The 20,858-nt window shown below is 38.9% G+C and overlaps 1 protein-coding gene across 4 annotated transcripts in view; it reads left to right on the top strand.

The window, feature by feature from the left end:
* The window catches only part of npnta (nephronectin a), a 160,330-nt gene that overhangs the window by 119,236 nt on the left and 20,236 nt on the right, over positions 1 to 20,858 (top strand). For all 4 annotated transcript variants that reach the window (XM_028805193.2, XM_028805194.2, XM_028805195.2 and 1 more), the window contains one exon: positions 299 to 610. In XM_028805193.2, coding sequence (XP_028661026.1) covers positions 299 to 610 — 312 coding nt within the window. The remainder of the gene's footprint in view (positions 1 to 298; positions 611 to 20,858) is intronic.

Below are 20,858 nucleotides of genomic sequence, written 5' to 3' on the forward strand. Positions count from 1 at the left end.
CTGAAAGCTCAGGGTGTTTCACCTTTTGTGATCCTTTTGGGTGGTATAAGTAGAATGATCTGATTCTGTAGACGTCCTGAGAAGCTGAGCACTGCATGTCTCTGTTGCATGTGTGCATACAAGTCGTTGTTGGTGTGTGTGCACCTGCCCGGCCTGGCCTGGCCTTGTTACTGACATGGTCCTGATACTGCCAGTGTAGGCTCCACTACACTGCACTGGAACAAGAACACGAGTGAGTATCAATGTGAAAGTCGATTGAACTGAATTGACATTTTCTCTTTTTTTTTTTTTCCCCCAGCCATACCTAAGGTCAACATAGATCCATACCTTCCCTTTAAAAACAACAAACCCAATAACACAAATAAAATTCCGGATTCCGATAGTAAAAGAAAATTCACCACTCCACATTCACCGATAACAAGTAAAAAACCTGCAACTACTCCTGCAAAGCCAGCCACTACTATCACCACGAAAGTAATCCGTCCTGCAGCCCTCACAACGAAAAAAATGGAGCTGACTCCCCTGCCTACCACCAGCCCACCGGAGGTCAGTACTGTGGATAACAGGATACAGAAGGAGGTCACTCCGAAACAGAGAGGGGATGTCCACAGTAAGTAACTCTCCTTTGGCCTTTTAACTTGTTGCTGAAAATTCATCTTTAATTTGCATTGTGACGATCGACTTTTGGGGCAGTTGAGCAGGTTATTTTTGCATTTCTGTGACAAGTGCTATGTCTGGGGGTTTTACTACAACTGATAGCAGATCTGGCTTGTACAAAATTTATCACCATGTGTAGTTTTGGCTTCCACATCAACCATTTCTTCATTTCAGAAGTCAATGATGCTCATTTTATTTAAAGGCCATTGACATTCATGGGAATTCAACTTGATGTTTCATTGTTTATAATGGCAAAGACGGACATGCTTCAGCAAGGAGATGGAAGAAAGGGGTGGCTTAAATAGTTACGTATTTTTTGTTTGTTAACACTCCATTAATAAAGCTAGGAGAAAACAGAAAAACAGTTCCCTTGAGCATGACCTATCTGTTTCTGGGCTGCCTATACCTGGATTAGCTGGAGTGAGCTGTCGTGTATTGTGGGCTTAATGCGCAGTGGTGGCAGCTGGCATGAGGCATTCATATTCCACAGTGTCATTTAGAGCATTGAGGAAGGCACCAAGCTTTCTTCAGACTGCTGCTCAATTTTTTAGAACACATTTGATGAGAGACCTACAAGTACGGTAATTACGTTGCCCTTTCATCAGCTCCCAAGGCGTCAAAAGTTTTGGCAGAAATCTCCCCGCTGGGCACCATGAATGTGGGTTGGAGTCTGTGTTAAAGCTGGGATGGTAATCTCTCAATAAAAGGAGGGATTTCATGTCACTTTTTTGTGATTGTCAGTGAACCAACATGCTCTGGAATACCTTAACAACTTTAATGTAGATCCAGCAGTTTAATATAGATTGAAGAGAGTGGCTCCTTGTCTGGAAAAAAATATATAAAAGCAGTTTTACAAGAGATGACTGCAGCCAAAAATACTCGCCTGACACACTGCCAGAGTGCCTCATACTTTGCATTACAGCGTGCGTGCGTGTTTTGGCAGCCGTCTGCCAAAGTACACTGTGCACCCCATTTTATCTCCACTAAAAAACTGGAGTTAATTATAGGACTGGCAAGGATTTCTGAAAACATTTTGTCTGTCTTGAGTTTCTTGATTCACAGACAAACAAAAGATTTTTTTTCCTTTAATGCTGTTTGAGGCAGGTGTAATGCTGTGCTTCAAACTTTTGGGTCTGTGCCACTAGTTGTGGTTGCCTGCGAGCACACGTTAATTTGTTGTGGGATATCAATAGAGCAGAGAAGCCTCATTCACAAAATGCTGTCAGGTTGACGGTTATGACATTTGTTGCATTCCGTTTCTATTTAACTTAGAGCATGGCCTCCTCATGCACAACATGAACTCTCAATAGGTTTTCTGATGGCGATAGCTTATCCTGCATTTTCATTTGACGTTCCTACTGGAAGGATCCAATTTGGCAGCATGACTGGTTTGTGGAGAAAAAAATTCTTTATCCACTGCATATGGAAGAATATGCCTCCCTGTTGATTGGCTCAATCTTTGGTTTTGATGTTAAGCAGCAAACGAGCTTGTGAAGCCGATTTAAGAAAGGACAACACACAACTGAGATGTGGAGTTTCCCAAAAAGCTCAGAACACACAAGCAGCCCGAGTTTATCTTTTGTACTTGAAAAGCACTTAAGTATCCTGAATAGACTGCGTAGATCAGAGGAGCTTTGTCTGTATACTTGAATCTTTCTTGATCAAAGTGGACCAGATCAAAGCCTTAAGGATGTTGTAAATTTTTTATATACATCAAATAATGTAAAACTTTATTTTTTGTAAAATATTCCTGCATCTGAAAGTCTGATATTTTATACGAACAGGACAATTTTCAAAGTGACAGTACAAGTATGGAAAACTTTCATATTTCTAGAGTGAAAAAAAAACACCAACCTGTCATCAGGAGTTTTAATGGACTTTGAAAGCATGTGGATTTTTTAATGAAAGTGTGTTCTTTACAAATATGTTGTATCGCATTGCGTTGAAATAGACTGAAAAATCCATGGGTGTCATTTGGGCCAGCTGTTAGTGCTGGCTTTAAATATTGGTCCAATTGCTGTGTCAGTGTAGAGTGTTCTCAGTTTCTTCTCCATGTATTCCAATTTCCTCTCAGAGACATGCATATTGGGTTGCTCATCGTACCCAAAATGGGTAGAAATACCCCCATCCATTGTAAACGTCATTTTATAGCAACCCTGGACTAAAAAGAATGGATAAAACAAATTCTGTAAATTTACTCAGAAATTCTGAAAAGCTCAACCTGGTGGTTAATTTGAGATTTTTTAAAGGTAGATGTGAGTGTTACACCCTTCTGTCGAGCTTCTAATGAAATTCAAGTTTGGCTAATGCCGGGGGCAGAAGATGCCAGTAATCTTTGCTTAGCAGCACCTTATTGTAATAACACACATCTCTGTGTCTCATTCGAAGTATTACCGGAGCTTTTACACCAAATGGCCTGTTCAAAAAGTAAATGCTTGTGGGCATTCTCTGGCCATTTGGGTTTCTATACCGCTGAGATTGTGCATCTCTGGCAGTCTGACTGTGTCTGTGCTATTCGCTTACACGGGTCTCTCCGAGGGCAGAAGGACATGTGTTAAAAGTGTTTTGTATACAGTTAGATTATATGTCTGTCTGAAGCATGCCGTATGTCACAGGATTTGACAGGGCTGCTAAAGTCATGTGTCAGGTAGCGGGGTGAACGGCAGCCACCGAGGCTTTGCATCATTACAGTGTTCAGCTTCTATACATTTTTAAGATTCCTGTTCCAATTGGGGTAAGGGAGGACCTGGCGAAAATAAAACTGAGGATAATGTTTAAGGTAGCGTGGTGAGCTAGGAGTGCAGTATAAGAGCCCAATTAAAAAATATAACTGAAAGGACTTTCTTCCTTATTACATTTAATTAGAGAGATTGCCTTTTTAGTATGGTACAGTTACTAGTCTGTTACCTATGAATTTATTGGCCTTTTGGTTTACGATCTGGTGTCTTTAGTGCACTGCTTCTAAGTAGTCATGTAACTATAAATCTCATCTTTTGGTAGGCATCTGTTTCTGAGTACCACTGTGGATTGTAACTCAAGGCAGAATTCTGCAAATGTAGAGGAAATAAGTATTGAAAACATTGATATTTTTCAGTAAATATATTTCCAATGAGGCTGTTTACACGTTGTACATGAAATTCTCACCAGACATTGGTATTGACCCAAGAAAACCACAAATACAAAGAATTCACATTCAACATTAAAGGCCATAAAGATAGGTTTAATAAAGTGGAATGACACAGGGAAAGAGTGTTGAACATATTAAGAAAAAGCAGTACACAAAGGCAAGGTGTTTTGCTACCAAGGTGTCACACAAGAAACTTCTCGTGATGGGTAAAAGCAAAGACCTTTCCCTAGACCTTCACCACTTGTTACAAACCATATGAATGGAACCGGTTATAGACGTATTTCAAAACTTCTGAATCTTCCAGTAAGCACCACTGGGGTTATTATCTGCAAGTGGAAGGAAAATTACTCCACCGTCAGCTGGCCATGCACAGGATCTCCTCAGAAGATCTGACTAGGCAGTCAAAAGGATAGGCAGAAGAGTAGCCCAAAAGCTGAGGACCATGCGGAAGGAGCTCCAGTAAGGCTTGGAGGCAGCAGATACAGTCATTACAGAGATAAACAATAGGCAGTGCACTCCAATGGCATGGCTTCTATGTGTGCTCAACCGGGCAATGACACCATTACAGAAGAAAAGTCATGTTGAAGCTCATTTAAAGTTTGCTACATAACATTTGGACAAGCCTATGTAATACAGGGGAATGTACAGTAGCCTGGTCAGACGAGACAAAAGTTGAATTTTTTTGGCTGTCATACTATACACCATGTTTGGAGGAGAAATGGCACTGCACATCACCTGAAAAAAGTAAAGTTTCGAGGTGGAAGCATCATGGTGTTGGGATATTTCTCATCTCATGGTAATGGCAGACTTCATGTAATTGAAGGAACAATGAATGGGGCCATTGTACCCGGAGATTCCTGAAATTAATCTGCTGCCATCGACTAGGACAATGAGGATAAGGTGTGGGTGAACCTTCCAGAAGGACAACGAAACTCTCAGTTGGTTTCAGAGAAAGAAAATCAAGTTGTTAAAATGGCCCGGTCAATCACCTGACTTAAATCCAGTTGAGCATTTGTGGAAAGAACTAAAGATCAGGGTTCACAAGAGGGCTCCTCGGATTCTTCAAGCTTTAAAGACAGTCACTTTAGAGGAATGGGTCAAAATTACCTGAGCACTGCAGGCGATTGGTTTCTTCATACAGGAAGCATCTTGAAGCTGTTATTACAAACAAAGGCTTCTCCACCAAGTGTTAAATTAGCATGTTCAAAACTTCCTCATTGGCTACTCTAGATAACAAAACCAGCATGGAGCGTTTGTGTCCTGGGCACTGTGGGGAACGTTACTTTTAAGAGTAAGTGTTATGTTACTCATTATGTACAAAATAAATGTTGTTATAGTTACTTATTATAAAGTGTAATGCGTAAACTATGTTGGCTTTTTTTGTGTGAAAACTGCAGATTTGACTGACCAGTTATTATATTGTAAGCCCATATATGAACCTTCATGAAACTAACCAGAAACACAGCCAAATGTTATCATGTTCCTGTTTTTTAAATAAATATGTTTAGTCCTTCATGTGCTGTGAAGTAAATCACATTTATCTCCTTTATCCATCCCCAACCTGAGCAGCTGATGACTCACGGTGTCACTACTGGCCACTGCATCACACAGGTTAAGCACATCTATTGCAGATAGCTGGATTAAAAACTAAACTGTCACTTTATTCATATTTTTCTGTTTGTGGATTTCATGCAGCACACTCTTCTGCTTTGTAGTGTGATTGAGCCCTGCAAAGCAGCAGCGTATTGGTACATGTGATCACGACACTTCATGTTGGAACTGGTTGATTCCTGTTTTGCTACTTCCTATGTTTCAAAATGTAAACAGCAGAACATAATGAATACATTTTGAACTAATGAAATAATTCATGGCAATAAATTATGTAAACATTTTTACAAGGATATAACACACACTTTGTCAGATAACTTCTATTTTTAAAACCTGCTCATTTAGCTTTGTGCATTTAGTTGATGCTGCCCCAACAATGTAGGAGCAGCTCAGAATGGTGGCACCGGCAGTGGCAGTGATTGAGTTAAGAATGGCTGATTGGATATTAAAAGGTCACTGTGGCGGTCCATGTCAGCTCCACACTACCTGTTTCTCCCGGGAGCCTCTTAATCCTGAACTGTCAATAGTCATTACCGAGATGAGCTGGGCAAATGAGGACACCTACATCCAAACAAGGGGGAGGTGCGTAAAGTGATTAGTGTTTTTATTAAAATCCAAAAATCAAAACAGTGCTCAAAGCAGTGCAGTGCATCCTCTTATAAATAAATAATCCATAAAACAAAAGTTAACTATGGAGGTTAAAATCCAAAATAAAAAATCCATAAAAACAAGGTTAAAATCCCCATGCAGGTAACTGACCTTTAAAATTCGCAAACTCTGGTGCATGCCATTAAAACCGATGTCTCCGATTGTTAGCCAGTTCAGATCTCGCAGCATGGATAGACATCATCCAACAGGCGCAGGCAACCCTCAGTTCCTGCTTGTGTCCCTGCTGCCCAACCCATGGCATTTCACATGGTGCCGTGCCACTGAACCTCCACTCCTTCAGCTCCCACTGCCATGCCCCAGCCTTGCAGAGGGGTCCTCTGGAGTACTGTGGTTGCTCCTGCTCCCTGGCAGCTCAGCATTAGCAAACTTCAGCCTCCTATTGAGCGCCAGTCACACGCTCTTTTCCCGTTCGCTTGCTTCCTCACTTTCACCCAGGCTCTCTCACTCGCTCTTGCCTTTCTGTCCATCTTTTGACCACAGCAATCGTTCACTCTCAAACCTTTTCCCTTCTCTCCTGTACAGGCTGTCCCTTATATGCCTATGTGGGTGCAGCACCTCAATCACAAACCATGGAAAGCCAATGGAGCAATTAAGACAGAGCACACCCCATGTGCAGGTGTGCTCAGTCTCAATCACTCCACCAGCTTCCCTGTGAGCACCCACACCCAAACGGAGATCGAGATGGCTATTTATTTAAAACTGACCACTAGCTGCTAAACTGCAGACCAGCTATTCCACAGTGACAGAGTTTTGCATAACTGCGTGCGTTTTTTAGATGGAGCTTCAGTGACCTTGAGATTATGGAGGATCCCATATCCAGATATGGCTGAATGGCCTCTGCTTTGTGCCTGTTCAAACACAGTTCTTCAGATATTCGTAATTGTCACTTCCAGCCTGTCTGTCCGTCTGCCTATATTGATCTCAGAGATGATCAGGAGGTGTATCTGTATGCATTTTTGTGAGTGAAACTTCATATGTCCCCTATCTATCTATCTATCTAATAGTAGATAGAGCTGTAAACTGTGTTCTGAGACCTTTCAGATAAGGAAGGCTGAAGCTCTGAGGTAAGGCTGTTATACTCACTAATCATGGAACCAGACAGTGGCAATTAGGACATGCAAGTCAGAATTTCACTGTACTCTGTACATGCAGATCTACTACTACTACTTTGACAGTATAGATGGGCATATGGAAGCCATAGTGAACTGACAGTTGAGAATTTTGCTTATCCCTGTAGCCATATACATAGTATGTTTGGTTCAATTGTGTTGGTATGGTTCTAGAATGTCATATATGGATGTTTGAACACTGAAAAAATTAATGAACCATTTGAGATCTGTGGACTGTGAAGTTGGAGTTTTGTATTGAGTGTTTGAAATAACGGGTTTGAAATATATTTAATATACTTTGTACTTTAAACCTATTAATGTTGTTTTGTGGTGTCATTACAGTGGGCTTTTAATTAGATAAAGGGCTGAGTAGAGCTTTGCAGTAACAATACTGGAAGAAAACTACTTCATGTTAAGACACCCGTGGTCCTTGGGTGCCATTATAAGTTTTGACATAGGCGCAATGATAAGAAGAAGCAGTGTGTGTGTGTGTGTGTGTGTGTGTGTGGTTTTTTTTATATATTCATATATATTTTAATAGGTATGCAAATATGGTTGTATCATTGAATGGATTTATTTGAGGAGTAGAGGGAGTTTCTGATACTTAAAGTGCATCATACGCTAAACTTATAGCTTTATTTGGGACTGGCCATTTGGCTGTATGTCAGATTGGCTATATGTACGTTACAAAGTGTACATGTCATTGCAACTGAGGCTCTGTGTGTCTGGTGCAGGTCACAGCTAGGCATACTTTAACTGCCAGTACAAAGTAGCACCAGAAGATCTTGGAGTTTCAACATCCACATGCGGAGTACGTGTAAGGCAGTATTACTTGAGCATTGGTGTGCTGCCAGTGCCTCATGTGTTGCCATCGTTGGTTTGGAAGTGGGTTGCCTAAGTGATTGGCAGCATTGTGTTATATAGTTCTCCCTTTTTAAGTGAACTTGTTTCACTATGGGGGACCCAGAGTCAAGCTTGTTTCACCAAGGGAGCTGTTTGCAGTTGCTCCTAGTGGGTCATCAATGAACTTAAAAAGGCAAAACTATGTCATTGGACCATAAAGGTTGAGAAACACTGGTCTAAGAGAAGGTGGTACAAATTGAATGCATTAACCACATGGAACGGTACAGATCATAATGAACCTTAAAGGCCCCTCCAAGAGTCAGAAAACATATGAGACCCTCTGAAATAATAAAGATACTAATAAAAGGTTTATTACTGCGGCTGGTTTTGGCATTTTCTAGAACATTTTTACCCTAATGTTTTCACATGGTCCATGCCTGTAAGTGCGGATCGCCTTAACTCGGTTAGCCATAAATTAGACCATGTATAGCTTTTTATACAGTTCGGGATATCAACCTGTGGCATCTGTACAATAATGGCAGGTAGCACACTGTCCAACAGATTTGCAGATTATTTAAAAAATGAAGTACTTTCCTGCTGCAATAATTTAACTTATTGTTAAAATGCCTGCTAAAATGCTTTAATAACCCAGTCCTTTTTTTGTCCACAATGAAAAAAAGAAGTAATGTACACAATATGACATAGACTTTTGCTAAAGAAATATTTGGAAATTTCTAAATATTTGTAGTTCTGCTTTCAGTTTTGAGTATTTGATTCTGATGTTTAGAAATCTTATTAAAAATTGTCTTTTGGTGGTTACACTGATTAATGAAATATGTTGCTAACTCTTAATTTTGTTAGTGGTTCCTTTTTTTTAATGATAGTGAAATTCAGTGTGAAATTCAGTCATTCTCATGAGGCTTACTGGAGGTCATCTCCTTCCTTGGCTACCTTCAATCGTACTGGCACTACTCTGATCTTCCATATAACTACAATAATTTACTTCACCTGCCTGCACTTTCACTCTGCCACTCACTGCTCACTTGGAGTTGGAGGCAACACCATCTTCACTAAATTTTATTCGCTGGAAAATGCATATTCAAGCATGTGGATTCAAGCAGAGGAGGCAGTCTTGTAAGTGCAAAACTTTAAATGCTTGAGGATCGATCTCTATCTCTCTCTCTCATACACACACGTTGTGTTTATGGTCAGCTTCACATGATGGCTCTGTCTTTTCTTACAGTCAACAGATACTTTGCTGTAACTGTTTCCCTGGTTCTTGTGGCCCCTTAGAATTTTCACACCCAAAGTGCAGTTGTTATCAAATAAAGTAAATAATGAACTGATATATAGAAAGGTGAAATTCCACATATGAGAGCTGTTCAGTTGCTAGCCTATCATTTTGTTGCTCAGAATAAAGATACTGTATGCTTCCAGTGCCTACATTTCTACTGTATCTTTAAATTCAGTCATTTTTTAATACCCTAATGATATTTATCAATTATAAAGAAGCATTTTACACCCACACTCAATACTGTAAACGTTCTTTAGAAGTATGAATTAAAAATACAAAGTTACAACTCCTAAACAAATCTGTAAACATCAAATTGATAAGGTACATGGCCTTACATGATGTATTAAGTGGCAGCCTGGCCTCTGTCTGTGTGCGCTCTGAACCTTCTCCCTCTGTTACTGAAGGTAATTCTCCTACATCCCATCCATTGATTCACTGGCAACTCCAAATTGTCCCATTATGAGTTACTGTGAGTGTGCCATGCAGTAGGCTGCCTCCTGTTTAGGGTTGATTCCTGCCTTGTGTTAACCTTTGGCACCTTGTGACACTACAGATTTGGAAAATTAATGAATAAAACATTTTTACTTTATTATTCATTTTCCTTTCCATCTTATGAGCTTGTAGAATTTAGCAAGTAAACACAGCAAGTACACAGTGATGGTTTTTAGCAAAAAGTGAGGCAGCTGATACTGTTCCCTATATATTGTACCTGTGGTCTCAAATATGAACTGAAAAAGTTTTGGTAAAGAAAGTTTTGGTATTCTGCTGCTGAATGACAAGCCAGCAAAGACAAGGAGAATCTTGAGATGGGCTTTTTTTTGGGTTACTTACTTCAAAAACTCTTGGACAGATTAGGATGAAACAGTACCAAAATGGCCATGTACTGTAGAGTTTAGAGTCACAGGGAAACTTGTAGCACTTGCATGTAGGAAAAGAGCATACAGTTTTCTGTTTTAGGGCTTCATACTCTTTGTGGTCTCCATTGCATTTCAGGAATGGAAAGTGACCTTAACTTTAATTTTACCCCACTCTACATGAGGAATTCACAGTCATAAGATCAACCTTAAAATAACACAAACTCATTTCTCTGTGAAAAAAATAGCTAATAATATCCATTTCCTTTTGCATCAGGGTATTTGAAGTACCCAGGCACATTGCCAGTGGAGTGCATACCACATGAATGAGGAGCACTTGCATCACAAAGCCCGCACAGCCCATAGCCATTTGTTACAGCAGGTCACTTGAATGGCATGAATTTAAACAGGTTTATGATTTAAATTAGGTCAGCTTCACTTTAAAAAGTGCAGTTCCGTTTGTATAAGCACAGTTCACACTACACCATTACAGATACTTCCTGCCAGTTTATATTCAGCAAGCTGCAATGCTTCTTTGCGATGCCAACAGAAAACAGTAAAAACAATTCTCCACTGTAAACCAGTGATGTTTGGGAATGGCTGAAACATTCCATACTTCCAAATTGTGTCAAAAATGGTATTTTACAAGCAGGACTACACCATTTAGCTACACAATGGTGCACAGGTAGAAGAATGATTGCTTTATAAATTTGCTTTAGCTCATTCCATAGGTTTCTGGGAGTTAGAGCTGACTCCAATAGCATCATTTGCTAGACAGAAAAGAGTGTCAGTCCATTGCAGGACACATTCATGGTCAAAAATCACATCCAGCCATTTGAAATAAGGAAACTGGAGAACCTGGAAGTAGCTGAAAGCTCTAAAGAGACAGGAGGTTTCAATAGGGACCCCAAGTCACTGCAGCATTATGTTACCCCACAAGGCAATTAAGGCAGTAAACATCTAAGCATTTTCACATTGTTTGTAGTGATTAAATATACTTTTTGGTACGGTTGGATTATTGTGGGCCCTGAAATTGATGCTTTAGTGTAAACTGTTTTTCCTGAGGTTGTCTGCAAATAGCCAAGAATTTCTCGTCCGTCAGTCTGTGACTAATTCTGAGAAGTGCAACTTTATATATTGAAGAATTTTAATATGCATTTGAATTTGAACTAAATTATTTTCATACTGTAATATATACAATTGTGAATGTTTCCTTAAGCTTTTTGACCTCCGCCACCCCAAACCTGGGCAGTTGGTATTAAGTTAAAATTATTAGAATAAACCAAATGTGATTCTCTTTTACATCTGCCACTGCAAAAATAACTGTCCTCTCCATGCATTTAATGTCAAAGGGCAAGAGGGACATAGAATACTTTGCCATATGACATGAATATTTAAAATTCCAGTTATTATTAATATAGGCACTGACCGGCCATGTTTCTGACCAAAAAGTTGGGGCATAAAAAGTGAACGTAAGTGTGGATTTCACAGAGCATGCATCCTAAAAATAACATTGAAACTTGTAATGATGTTGCGAGTTGATGTAATGACAAGCACACACCCTGACACTCTCATGAGTACATCTAGGCAGGAGTCCATAAATACAAACACCCAACTCATGTTCATGAAAGACCTCCATGCATATTAATATACTGTAATAGCCTCCAGCTAGAACAAGGAGATGAAAGCTGGATGGGCAGAATCCATGAGCCCAGCTAGTGAGCACAAAGAGTAAATGGGGTATCAAAATGATCACAAGTAGGTTTGAGGAGAGATGTAATGGGGGTAAATGTGTAATGTATGATTACCATCTGCGGAGAAGAGAGCACTGCATTGTAACCATAACAGGGTGGTTTCAATTAATAAATCATGTGTATACCCACATGTACTGGGCCATTTTCATCCTGTCAAATAACCTTAGCTGCACGGTTTTGGGATGTGGAAGGCACAATCTGAGTCTGCTGGTTGAAAACCCATGCAGACATAGGGAGAACCTGCAAACTCCATACAGACAACAATCAAGCATGGGATCTTAAAGGAAAATGCCTGCAAGTAAATAAGTTGGAATCACTAATAATGGTGATGTGTTACATGCTGATTAACAGAGAGTACACAGTAACTCTTTAGTTTAGGTACTCAAAGTGCATCTATTACTTTTTTACTCTTACATAACAAGACCTTAACAAAAGCTTCTTTTGGTCTTCATGAGATTTATAAAACATCATTAGATGGGTTATTCATCTCTCTGCAGTGTGATGCATTGACATGATGGTAAAATTACTTGTTAATGTGAAGCATTCACAGCTCTTATACTAAATATGTAAAAGCAAGAGAAATGAGTCTCACATAAACCATCTCAGACCACTCCAAAGTGAAGTTTTGTTAGTAGATCACATTACAGAGATGAATGAACACGTTATTGAAGCTTTGTGTTATGGAGACCCTAAGAAGTATCTGTTAAGGACTTGTTACAATAGTGTAAATGAGTAATAGATTTATTTTTTACAGTAACTAAAGTGTTACTCAGTATGCACATAACTGTTTCAGTGTAGTCTGTATGTGTGACAATGATGTCTCTATCACCAGACCGTACCAAAAATGCTAGAACTTGTTCCAGTTATAATCAAGTGTGTTCTAATGTCACCTTAGCAAAGTGCTTGTAGTGGCACAGTTTTTAAGATTGCCGTATCTGATTTCCAAAGAAAAAAAAAAAATACACGTGTGAAATAGGGATACAAATGAAGTAAAGAAATGATGACTCTGTGTTGTTGTTGTTTTTAACAGAAGCTTTTTACTGAAACAAATATTTTAAGTAAGAAAATGGCAATGAAATAGTAATACTACAATAAAATCCTGTGACAGATGTCAGAACAGCTGTCTCTGCTGCTTTTTGATATGTCTGGCGCTGCATTAGACAGTTTTCTGGGACAAGATGGGCATCCATATAAATTCCAGCGCTCTTCTAACCCTCCTCTGCATCATTAACTTAAAGGAAATTATTGTGTGACTTTGGGAACTACTGTGCTGCACACCTGGATGGCAGGACATTACAATTCCAAATTAACAGTTAAACTCTAAAATCATCCTGGGAATTTGGGTAGTGTGTCTGTAGTGTTTTAGGTGCTGTTCCACTGCCGCAATAAATGCCTCTATAAACTTCAGATTCTTGTTTAGAGTTTCTTTTGTGGAACTTCAGAAAACGAATAGGAAACCTTACATATGAATTAGGCTTGAAGAAACTATTGAAGTATTTCACTTTATGTCTCATGTTTGTGTCCAAGGAATAGAACATTAATTTGCTGCTAATCCATCTACCCAGAAAAATTCTTGGTGGAACGTCTTCTCCTGCAGAAAACCCAAAATGCCGCTTTTTTCATTATGGTAGCACTCAGCCTCTTGGATGGGCTCAGAGCATTTTGCTACCTTATACTGTAAATGTAGTAATAGTAAAACAGAAACCTGCAAGTGACACAAATAGAGGATTGAAGATGACCTGTGTCGGCACATGGAAATAACTTTTAACATTTTCCTTATGCCTGCAGATATTTATAGACAATAATAAATCAAAACAGTTTAAAAGGACAATTTCTAAAGTCGCACACATTACTCCCCCTGAGGGCAGCTAAACTTATGACTTGTGTTCAGTTAGACGCTACAGATGGGAGAAAGCTCAAACTGGAGACTGAACGTGGCCCTGAGAATAGTGAACTAATAATATAGCTGCGTTTCTTCAATATTTACAAAATTCTGTAGCTACTGGAAAGCTTTAAGCATCGAGTGTGATACACACACAAGAAAGTCTGCAGTACAAATAGCTTTGTTTGCAATGTTTTAGTGAAACTGAAAGCAAAAGTTGTTTTTATTTTTTTTGGAAGCCTTTATTGTCATTATACCATGTATAACGAAAATACAGAGCTGCTGTTCCTTTAGATGCAACAAAAAAACCATTTATATGATAACTATAAAGTACTACATACAAAACTGCTAAATAAAAGGAATATAAAAAATACCTAATTAATAGGTAACAATGCGGTATTGCTAAGCAACAAATTACTAACCGGAATTATTGTTGATCATGCAGGTATTGCACAATGAATTACCAATGATCTGAATATTATACATAAAGAATACTAATAAAGTAAAATATTACACATAGAACAAACAGAGCAGTATTACACTAGAATGTGATTATTACACAGAGGATTATTGCACATTCAAATAAAAGGGGAGCAGGAAGAGAAGGGGAAGGAGAGAGAAAGCAGAAAAGGACAGAGAGAGATGGTCAGTGCATGTTCAGATGTTATGGCTTTGGGATATAAACTGTCCCTGAGTCTGTTCGTTGTTGATATGATGGACCTTTAGCACCTACCAAAGGGCAACAGGTCAAACAGGTGAAAACTAGGATGTGATGGATCCTTCAACATGTTTTGCCCTTCCAATGCAGCGAGAAGTATACAGTACAAGTCTTGTAGGAAGCGCAGCGAACAGCTGACAGTCTTCTGAGCTGCATTGATGACATGCTGAAGCCCCTTCCTATCTGCTGCAATGTAGCATGTGTAGCACTGCAATACAGTATGTCAGCACACACTCTATGAAGGAGCAGTAAAAGTTCACCAACAGCTTTTGATCCAGATTATTCTTTCTAAGCAGTCTCAGGAAGTGAAGTAGCTGATGTGCCTTTTTAATGACTGCTTTGGTGATTGCAGTCCAAGACAGGACACCAGACATGAAGGTACCCAAGAATTTGAAGTCTGGGACCCTCTCCACACAATCCCCCATGATATGAAGGGGGGTGGGGGGGGGCAGAGATCTATACCGTTTTTCCAGAAGTCAGAGAGGATTTCCTTTGTTTTCAAGAGATGAAGAGAAAAACACAAAACTTTTTAGCCATGATGCTTCAGTTTTGGGATTACATATCTTAGTTACGTTTGTATTCATTATTATTTACTCAAGGCATTCTTTACTATATGCAGTCAGAAAACTGTATACCTCCATACCTGCCATATGCAAGCTAATAATCTGTCTGTCTGAGTGTTTTGCAGAATTACAGCAGAATTCTGGTCAATGTAGTACACGCGGGGTAAGAGATAATTGTGTAGTGGCCAGCTGATGAGAACACTTGCTGATTGACTGGGAACTCCCGAGAGGCAGCCCTCATGTTGCACAGCTTTCTAGTAAGCACTGACCTGAGGATGGGCACACTGTGACTAAGGTGGTTCAAATGGGAGGCAGTCTGTCTTTTCTAACAGCAACAGGTGAAAAGGAGAGCCTGTGTAAGGGCGGGAGGGTCCTCTGGGTGGGTGTAAGGAGTTTGTTTTGAGTAAAGCAATAAATCTGTCCATTTTGTCTAAGGGCTCACACTGCTCATCCTATGTGGTGTATTTCTCCAGTCTTGGTCCTCGTTATCAGAACTCCTCTTACCCCAAACACACTGCTGATGCCCCTTGCCACACCTCTTAATGCTGAATGATCTTTTGATTTTGTTTAGTTTTGAGAAAATTAAAGCATGACAGTGGGAAGAAATGTAACACACTCCATTGTGTGCAGTGGATAATTTCACTGATCTCTTTTTAATTCTAAAATGAAAGTACCAAAACTAAATGCACTGCATAAATATGCCATGCATTTCAGTAATTGGATTGGATTGAATTTTGTCACAGTCTTCCATATCAAGGCATAGAATTAAGAATCACAACAAGTCTCAGGCACCACTTGCCAGTTTGGCTGGTTTTATGTATTTAAAACCATCAAAATGTACAGTACCTGAACTAGCTTCTCTTCATTGACGGGACAGGGTGTCGGCAGAATTCACCATACCACTGTGATATTTCGGTGAATAATGAATTTTACTCCAAGGGTTAGAGTCAGGATGTTATCACATTTAGCAAATCCTTTGCTCCCAGTAGCTTTTAAGAACACGGCACACCACATGAGATTGTGTTAAGGAGTGCCAGAGGAATGTTGCCACTCCATCAGAACAATGACTGTAGATTTGTAGGAGGGGACCTTTTAATTTGGCTTCTAAAATGAGGATCACAGGTGAGCTTAAGAGTAAGTGAGTGGGGGTTTGTTTTCAGAGGGGATCAACCTGCAGAGATGTGGTGCCAAACTTTTACAACAAATGATGAATTACAGTGAGACAAAATCTGCATACTGTTTATTAAATTTGGGAAATGTGAATAAAGATGGGCTTTTCAAGAGCCTAAACAAAAGTGCATATCATCTGTAAAATATGTAGATACTTGTGTTTTGTTTTTTTTTTTGTTTTTTTGTGCAGTATATGAGGCAGCTATAGTAAAATGGCATCTAAACCATATTGATGTAAATCCAATGGAAAACCCCAGTAATATAATCCAGAAGTCCTGAAAGGGCTTGTCCTATGAAAAGCAAAAGCTTAGTTCCGGTCCTTAAGTGCTAATCAATCTGCAGTTCACCCCCACTCGATCCCACTTCTCTGGTCATGAGGGGTTTTTATGTTTAGTAGAGACATGCGTCACAAACAGCTGCAGAGCAAGAGTCCTAATCCCTGTCCCGTTGACTCCAGCTGTCTCCCTAAGATGCTAAATGAGTAAATTGAGGCCGGCATTAAATCTGATTTCTGCTATTCGAAGTTCAGGATATTCATAGAGCATGCCAAAAGGGGAGCTGTTAGACGGCTGCCATGGCAGATCTGAAATGAGTGACCTCACCGTCACCTCAGGAGCAGTCCAAATCAGGAGGAGAACCGAGAAGCAGTATTGCCTTGTGATTCTGTTAATAACCCATTTAATACCTTTCATTTCCATTGGCTTGCAGCTTGGTTTTCTGCTCTGTATATCTATTAGCATCACAGATGGTCTGCCATGTCCATAGTGGAGCGGCTGTGCTGGTTATGTATACTTGTGTCCCACTTTTTAGGACTCCACTACATGAACTGCAGGTTGGTTGTGAGTAATTATCATCACAGATAACAGACCCATTTCGTCAGTTATCACTGTCTCACATTACATTTTAAGATATTATAAAAGCATCTCTCAATACACCATAAAAAAATAAAAAGGTGTTTCCTGGCTGAAACCCCTCCACAACATGAACTGGCAGAGCACATGTTAAAGACATGCATTGCTTCTGCGGAAACGGGATACACTGTGACACATCTGCATGGTTTTCGTTTTTAGATCCCGTGGTCGCTCAGGCCTAATTATACCTAGTGAAGCCTCTGGCCTTTCACCACTCCAGCATTAGCTTAATTGGCTTGATATGATGGATAGAGATACTTCATTTTACAATAGCACAAAATATTGGGCGGTTTTGTTGGCATCCATAAGCTTCTTTTCAAAGAAGACATTCTTAATTTCTTGTAACACGTTTCTTGTTGAGAATAGCATAACATTGATCCTCATTGTCCCCAGGACTTTGGTTCAGTTTTTGTCCAAGTCTTGGGATTCCTTTCTTACCTCTTAAATTTCAAGACTTAACATATGGGTCTTTAATTTATTGCATTTTAATTTGTGTATAGTGTACTTTATAGCAATAAACTGAACTGAATGATGGACTCCAGATTAACCTGATGTGAGTGAGTTCTGCTCCAGATTGGTATCCATTTGGGATCAGGCCCTTCATCATATCCATTGCTGAAAAGACCGTGTATTTCTATAGGAGCCCATCCTTCTCTCCTTCATGTTTAATATTTCTGTGTAGATTAGAAAATGCAATGAGTTCTAATAATTGCAGATAACAAGACTATAGTGCTGTAATCACAGACAAGAATAAGATAAAAGGGGATGAATAAGTGATAAAAGTCAAACAAAACTGTGTAACTTTTGAAAGCAACATGGAGCAAATGTGAGAACTTGTTCAATTTGTGGCTAAGGTATACTACTTAACTCAGTGCGACTATATTGTACATTTTAGGCTTGTTTTAACCAACTGTTTAGCCAACCAATGTAAACCATTTTATCCTTAATAGGGAAATTTATTAAAAGGCATGACCTTTTGTATTATTTCAAACTGTAATAACAATCATGACATTTCAGCCCACACTGCTTTTTTAAATAAATATGCCACATTATTCCTGGCATTCAAAGTTAGCAAAGTCGTAAACCATTTTAAGGTGGTAGAGTAAAAATATAAAGGGAACATGTCGCCTAAAAAGGTTCTGAAAATGGCCATCTGGCTGCAGCTTTCCACTTCTTTACTGACCTTCTTTTGTTCATAATGTTGAACTTTCCATGCAGTTTGAGAATTCACATATTTTCATTCTTAAAATGTCTTCGAATCTTGTGCATCAGATACAGTTGGACATGTAGTTAATAATTTGAGTCAGTATGATCAGTAAGTGTAAGTGTTGTTTACTTAATTTATATATTTAAGATCTATATATTCAAATACCAAAGAAAGGCACAGAAGCTGAGGTTAGAAACACTGAAGTGAAAGTGAAGCAAGGAAGGATTTCAGTGTTGTGTGAGAAAAAAACAGGAGACTACTAAAAGAGAAAATGCTGGTCAATATTCATCTTCCTCATTGGCCACAGGTATGTGGCCTGGGAAAAACTGGAACCTTCCAAAGGTTCAAGGATTGAAGAAAACTACTTCACAAAGAAAACTCTTCTATTTTTTGCTTAGACTGTGAATCAGCTAAGGAGACATCATCACTGCAATGTTTCCCCATGGGCTTCTTTTAGCTGCTGTTTATTAAACAGTGTGTGTCATCATCATTAAAACAAGTTTCATATTACTTTTCTTTCCTGTGTTAACTCACATATGCCAAGGATGGATAGAATTCAGCTCTACTACTAACTAAATAAAATGAATGCCTGGACATTGTGCATCACAATGGATACAGAACAATACAAAAAAAATTAGGCCCCAAGACACCTAGACAATCTGCCTAACTCAGTAATGCTGTCCTTTCATTCTGTCTGAGGCACCCAAGTGGGTTCATATATCATATCATGTCACACAGGCAAAAAGAAGGGACGGTCACAGGGAAACAGCAGTACTGTGTGAGACTCATGCCCTGGAAGCAGTTTGGTTTTAAGCCCTGGCATATTCAGAAAAGATACTTTCAGTGAGGATGCACTGTTGATCCTAGTGATAATAGTACAGAAGTTATGCAGCCAGAAATTAATCATCGGTATTTGGTCTTGTAAAACAAAGTAGGGAATTAGGGGTGCAGTTGGTTTAGAAATCCTTGCTATTTAAATTTTATTTGGGTTATGCAAACACAGGACATTGGAATGATTACTTCTATCTATTCTCACCTAAAATCAAATTGACAACAGTGATGAACAATACGTGACACTCTTCTGTTGTATAATGTACTAGGTTGAAAAGAAACTCATCCTACTGCAGTAAAATTCAATTTACAAATCCACAATTAATAAATCAGATCCTTTGATTTAAGATGTCAAAACCGACATGTCATAGTGGTACCATAGTTGTGCTGCATGATAGCAGTAGACCACTGAATCAGTAATGGCAAACTGACCAATCTGATTGTTCAGTGGGACCGGAGTCTGTCTGTCTGTCTCTCTCTCTCTTACACATACATAGACAGGAGCATTTTATGATATAGTAGGTATAGTAGATTCTTAATATCCTCTGTTTTATAATATGTTCAACTATCAAAATAGTAAAGTATGTTGTGAAAGGCCTGGTGTTAATGTGTAGCAGTCAGAGTACACCTGCTCTTTGTGATTCATGACCTCTGGAGGTAACAACTACATTTGACCCTGCAGGTCTGTGTTTGAAGCTGCCAAACCATAAAAATGATGAGGGTTTGTGCCTGACATGGCCAGATATTTGCAGTATTGCACAAATGTGTGTGTAGCGCCATTCAATATACAAATCCACAATCAACAAATCAGATCCTTTGATTTAAGATGTCAAAACTGACATGTCATAGTGGTACCATAGTTGTGCTGCACAATGGAAGTAGACCACTGTGTGTGGAAAAAATAGTCACCTTTTGGTTTTTTGGTTTGGTGGGGATTGTTCTGCCAGTTAAATAGTTTTTACAGGTAATCATTTTTAACTTTGGTTTCAGATATAAATACTATTACATTTTGGAATTTCTTTTTGTATTTTTTTTTTAACCTTTTGTAATTTTTTACTTTAGCCAAAAATTAAATGTATTTTGGTTGGTAGCTTCAGTCCTCTCTTGGTACTGTATATGTAGCTTCTTGAAGCTTCTGCAAAGAAGTATTTTTCACTCACTATGTAAAGCGCTTTGAGTAGTGAGAAAAATGCTATATAAAAGTAAAGCACTGTTATTATTACACGTGGTTAGGCAGAGAAAGAGTTAATCTGTACTGAACAGGAAACTGAACAATGGCTGAAAGCAAAAGCCGACCTTGAAAAAGCAGGTTTGATGGCAGATGGATGAGATGGAGCCCAGAAGGTCCGTCCAGATCACCGCCATCAGTATTAAACTGTGTGGCGTATTGGCTTGGAATATGAAATCTCCCCTTGATATCATCATATCACTATTGACAGTGCTGTATCAAATAAATCTCAAGATTTTAAATTATAATTAGATGGGAGAATTATAACTTGATTTTTTTAAATAAAGAAACTCCACATTTTTACTCATTTGTTTTTTATCTTCTATTTTCTTTGTAATTGAAACTTTTAATTCTTGCAAAGCACATTGAACTGTAAGTTTTAATGAAAATGTGCTATATAAGTAAATTTTATTTTTATGAGAACATAATTTAA

The sequence above is a fragment of the Erpetoichthys calabaricus genome, chromosome 7 (assembly GCF_900747795.2).
Source record: "Erpetoichthys calabaricus chromosome 7, fErpCal1.3, whole genome shotgun sequence".
Taxonomy (NCBI): domain Eukaryota; kingdom Metazoa; phylum Chordata; class Cladistia; order Polypteriformes; family Polypteridae; genus Erpetoichthys; species Erpetoichthys calabaricus.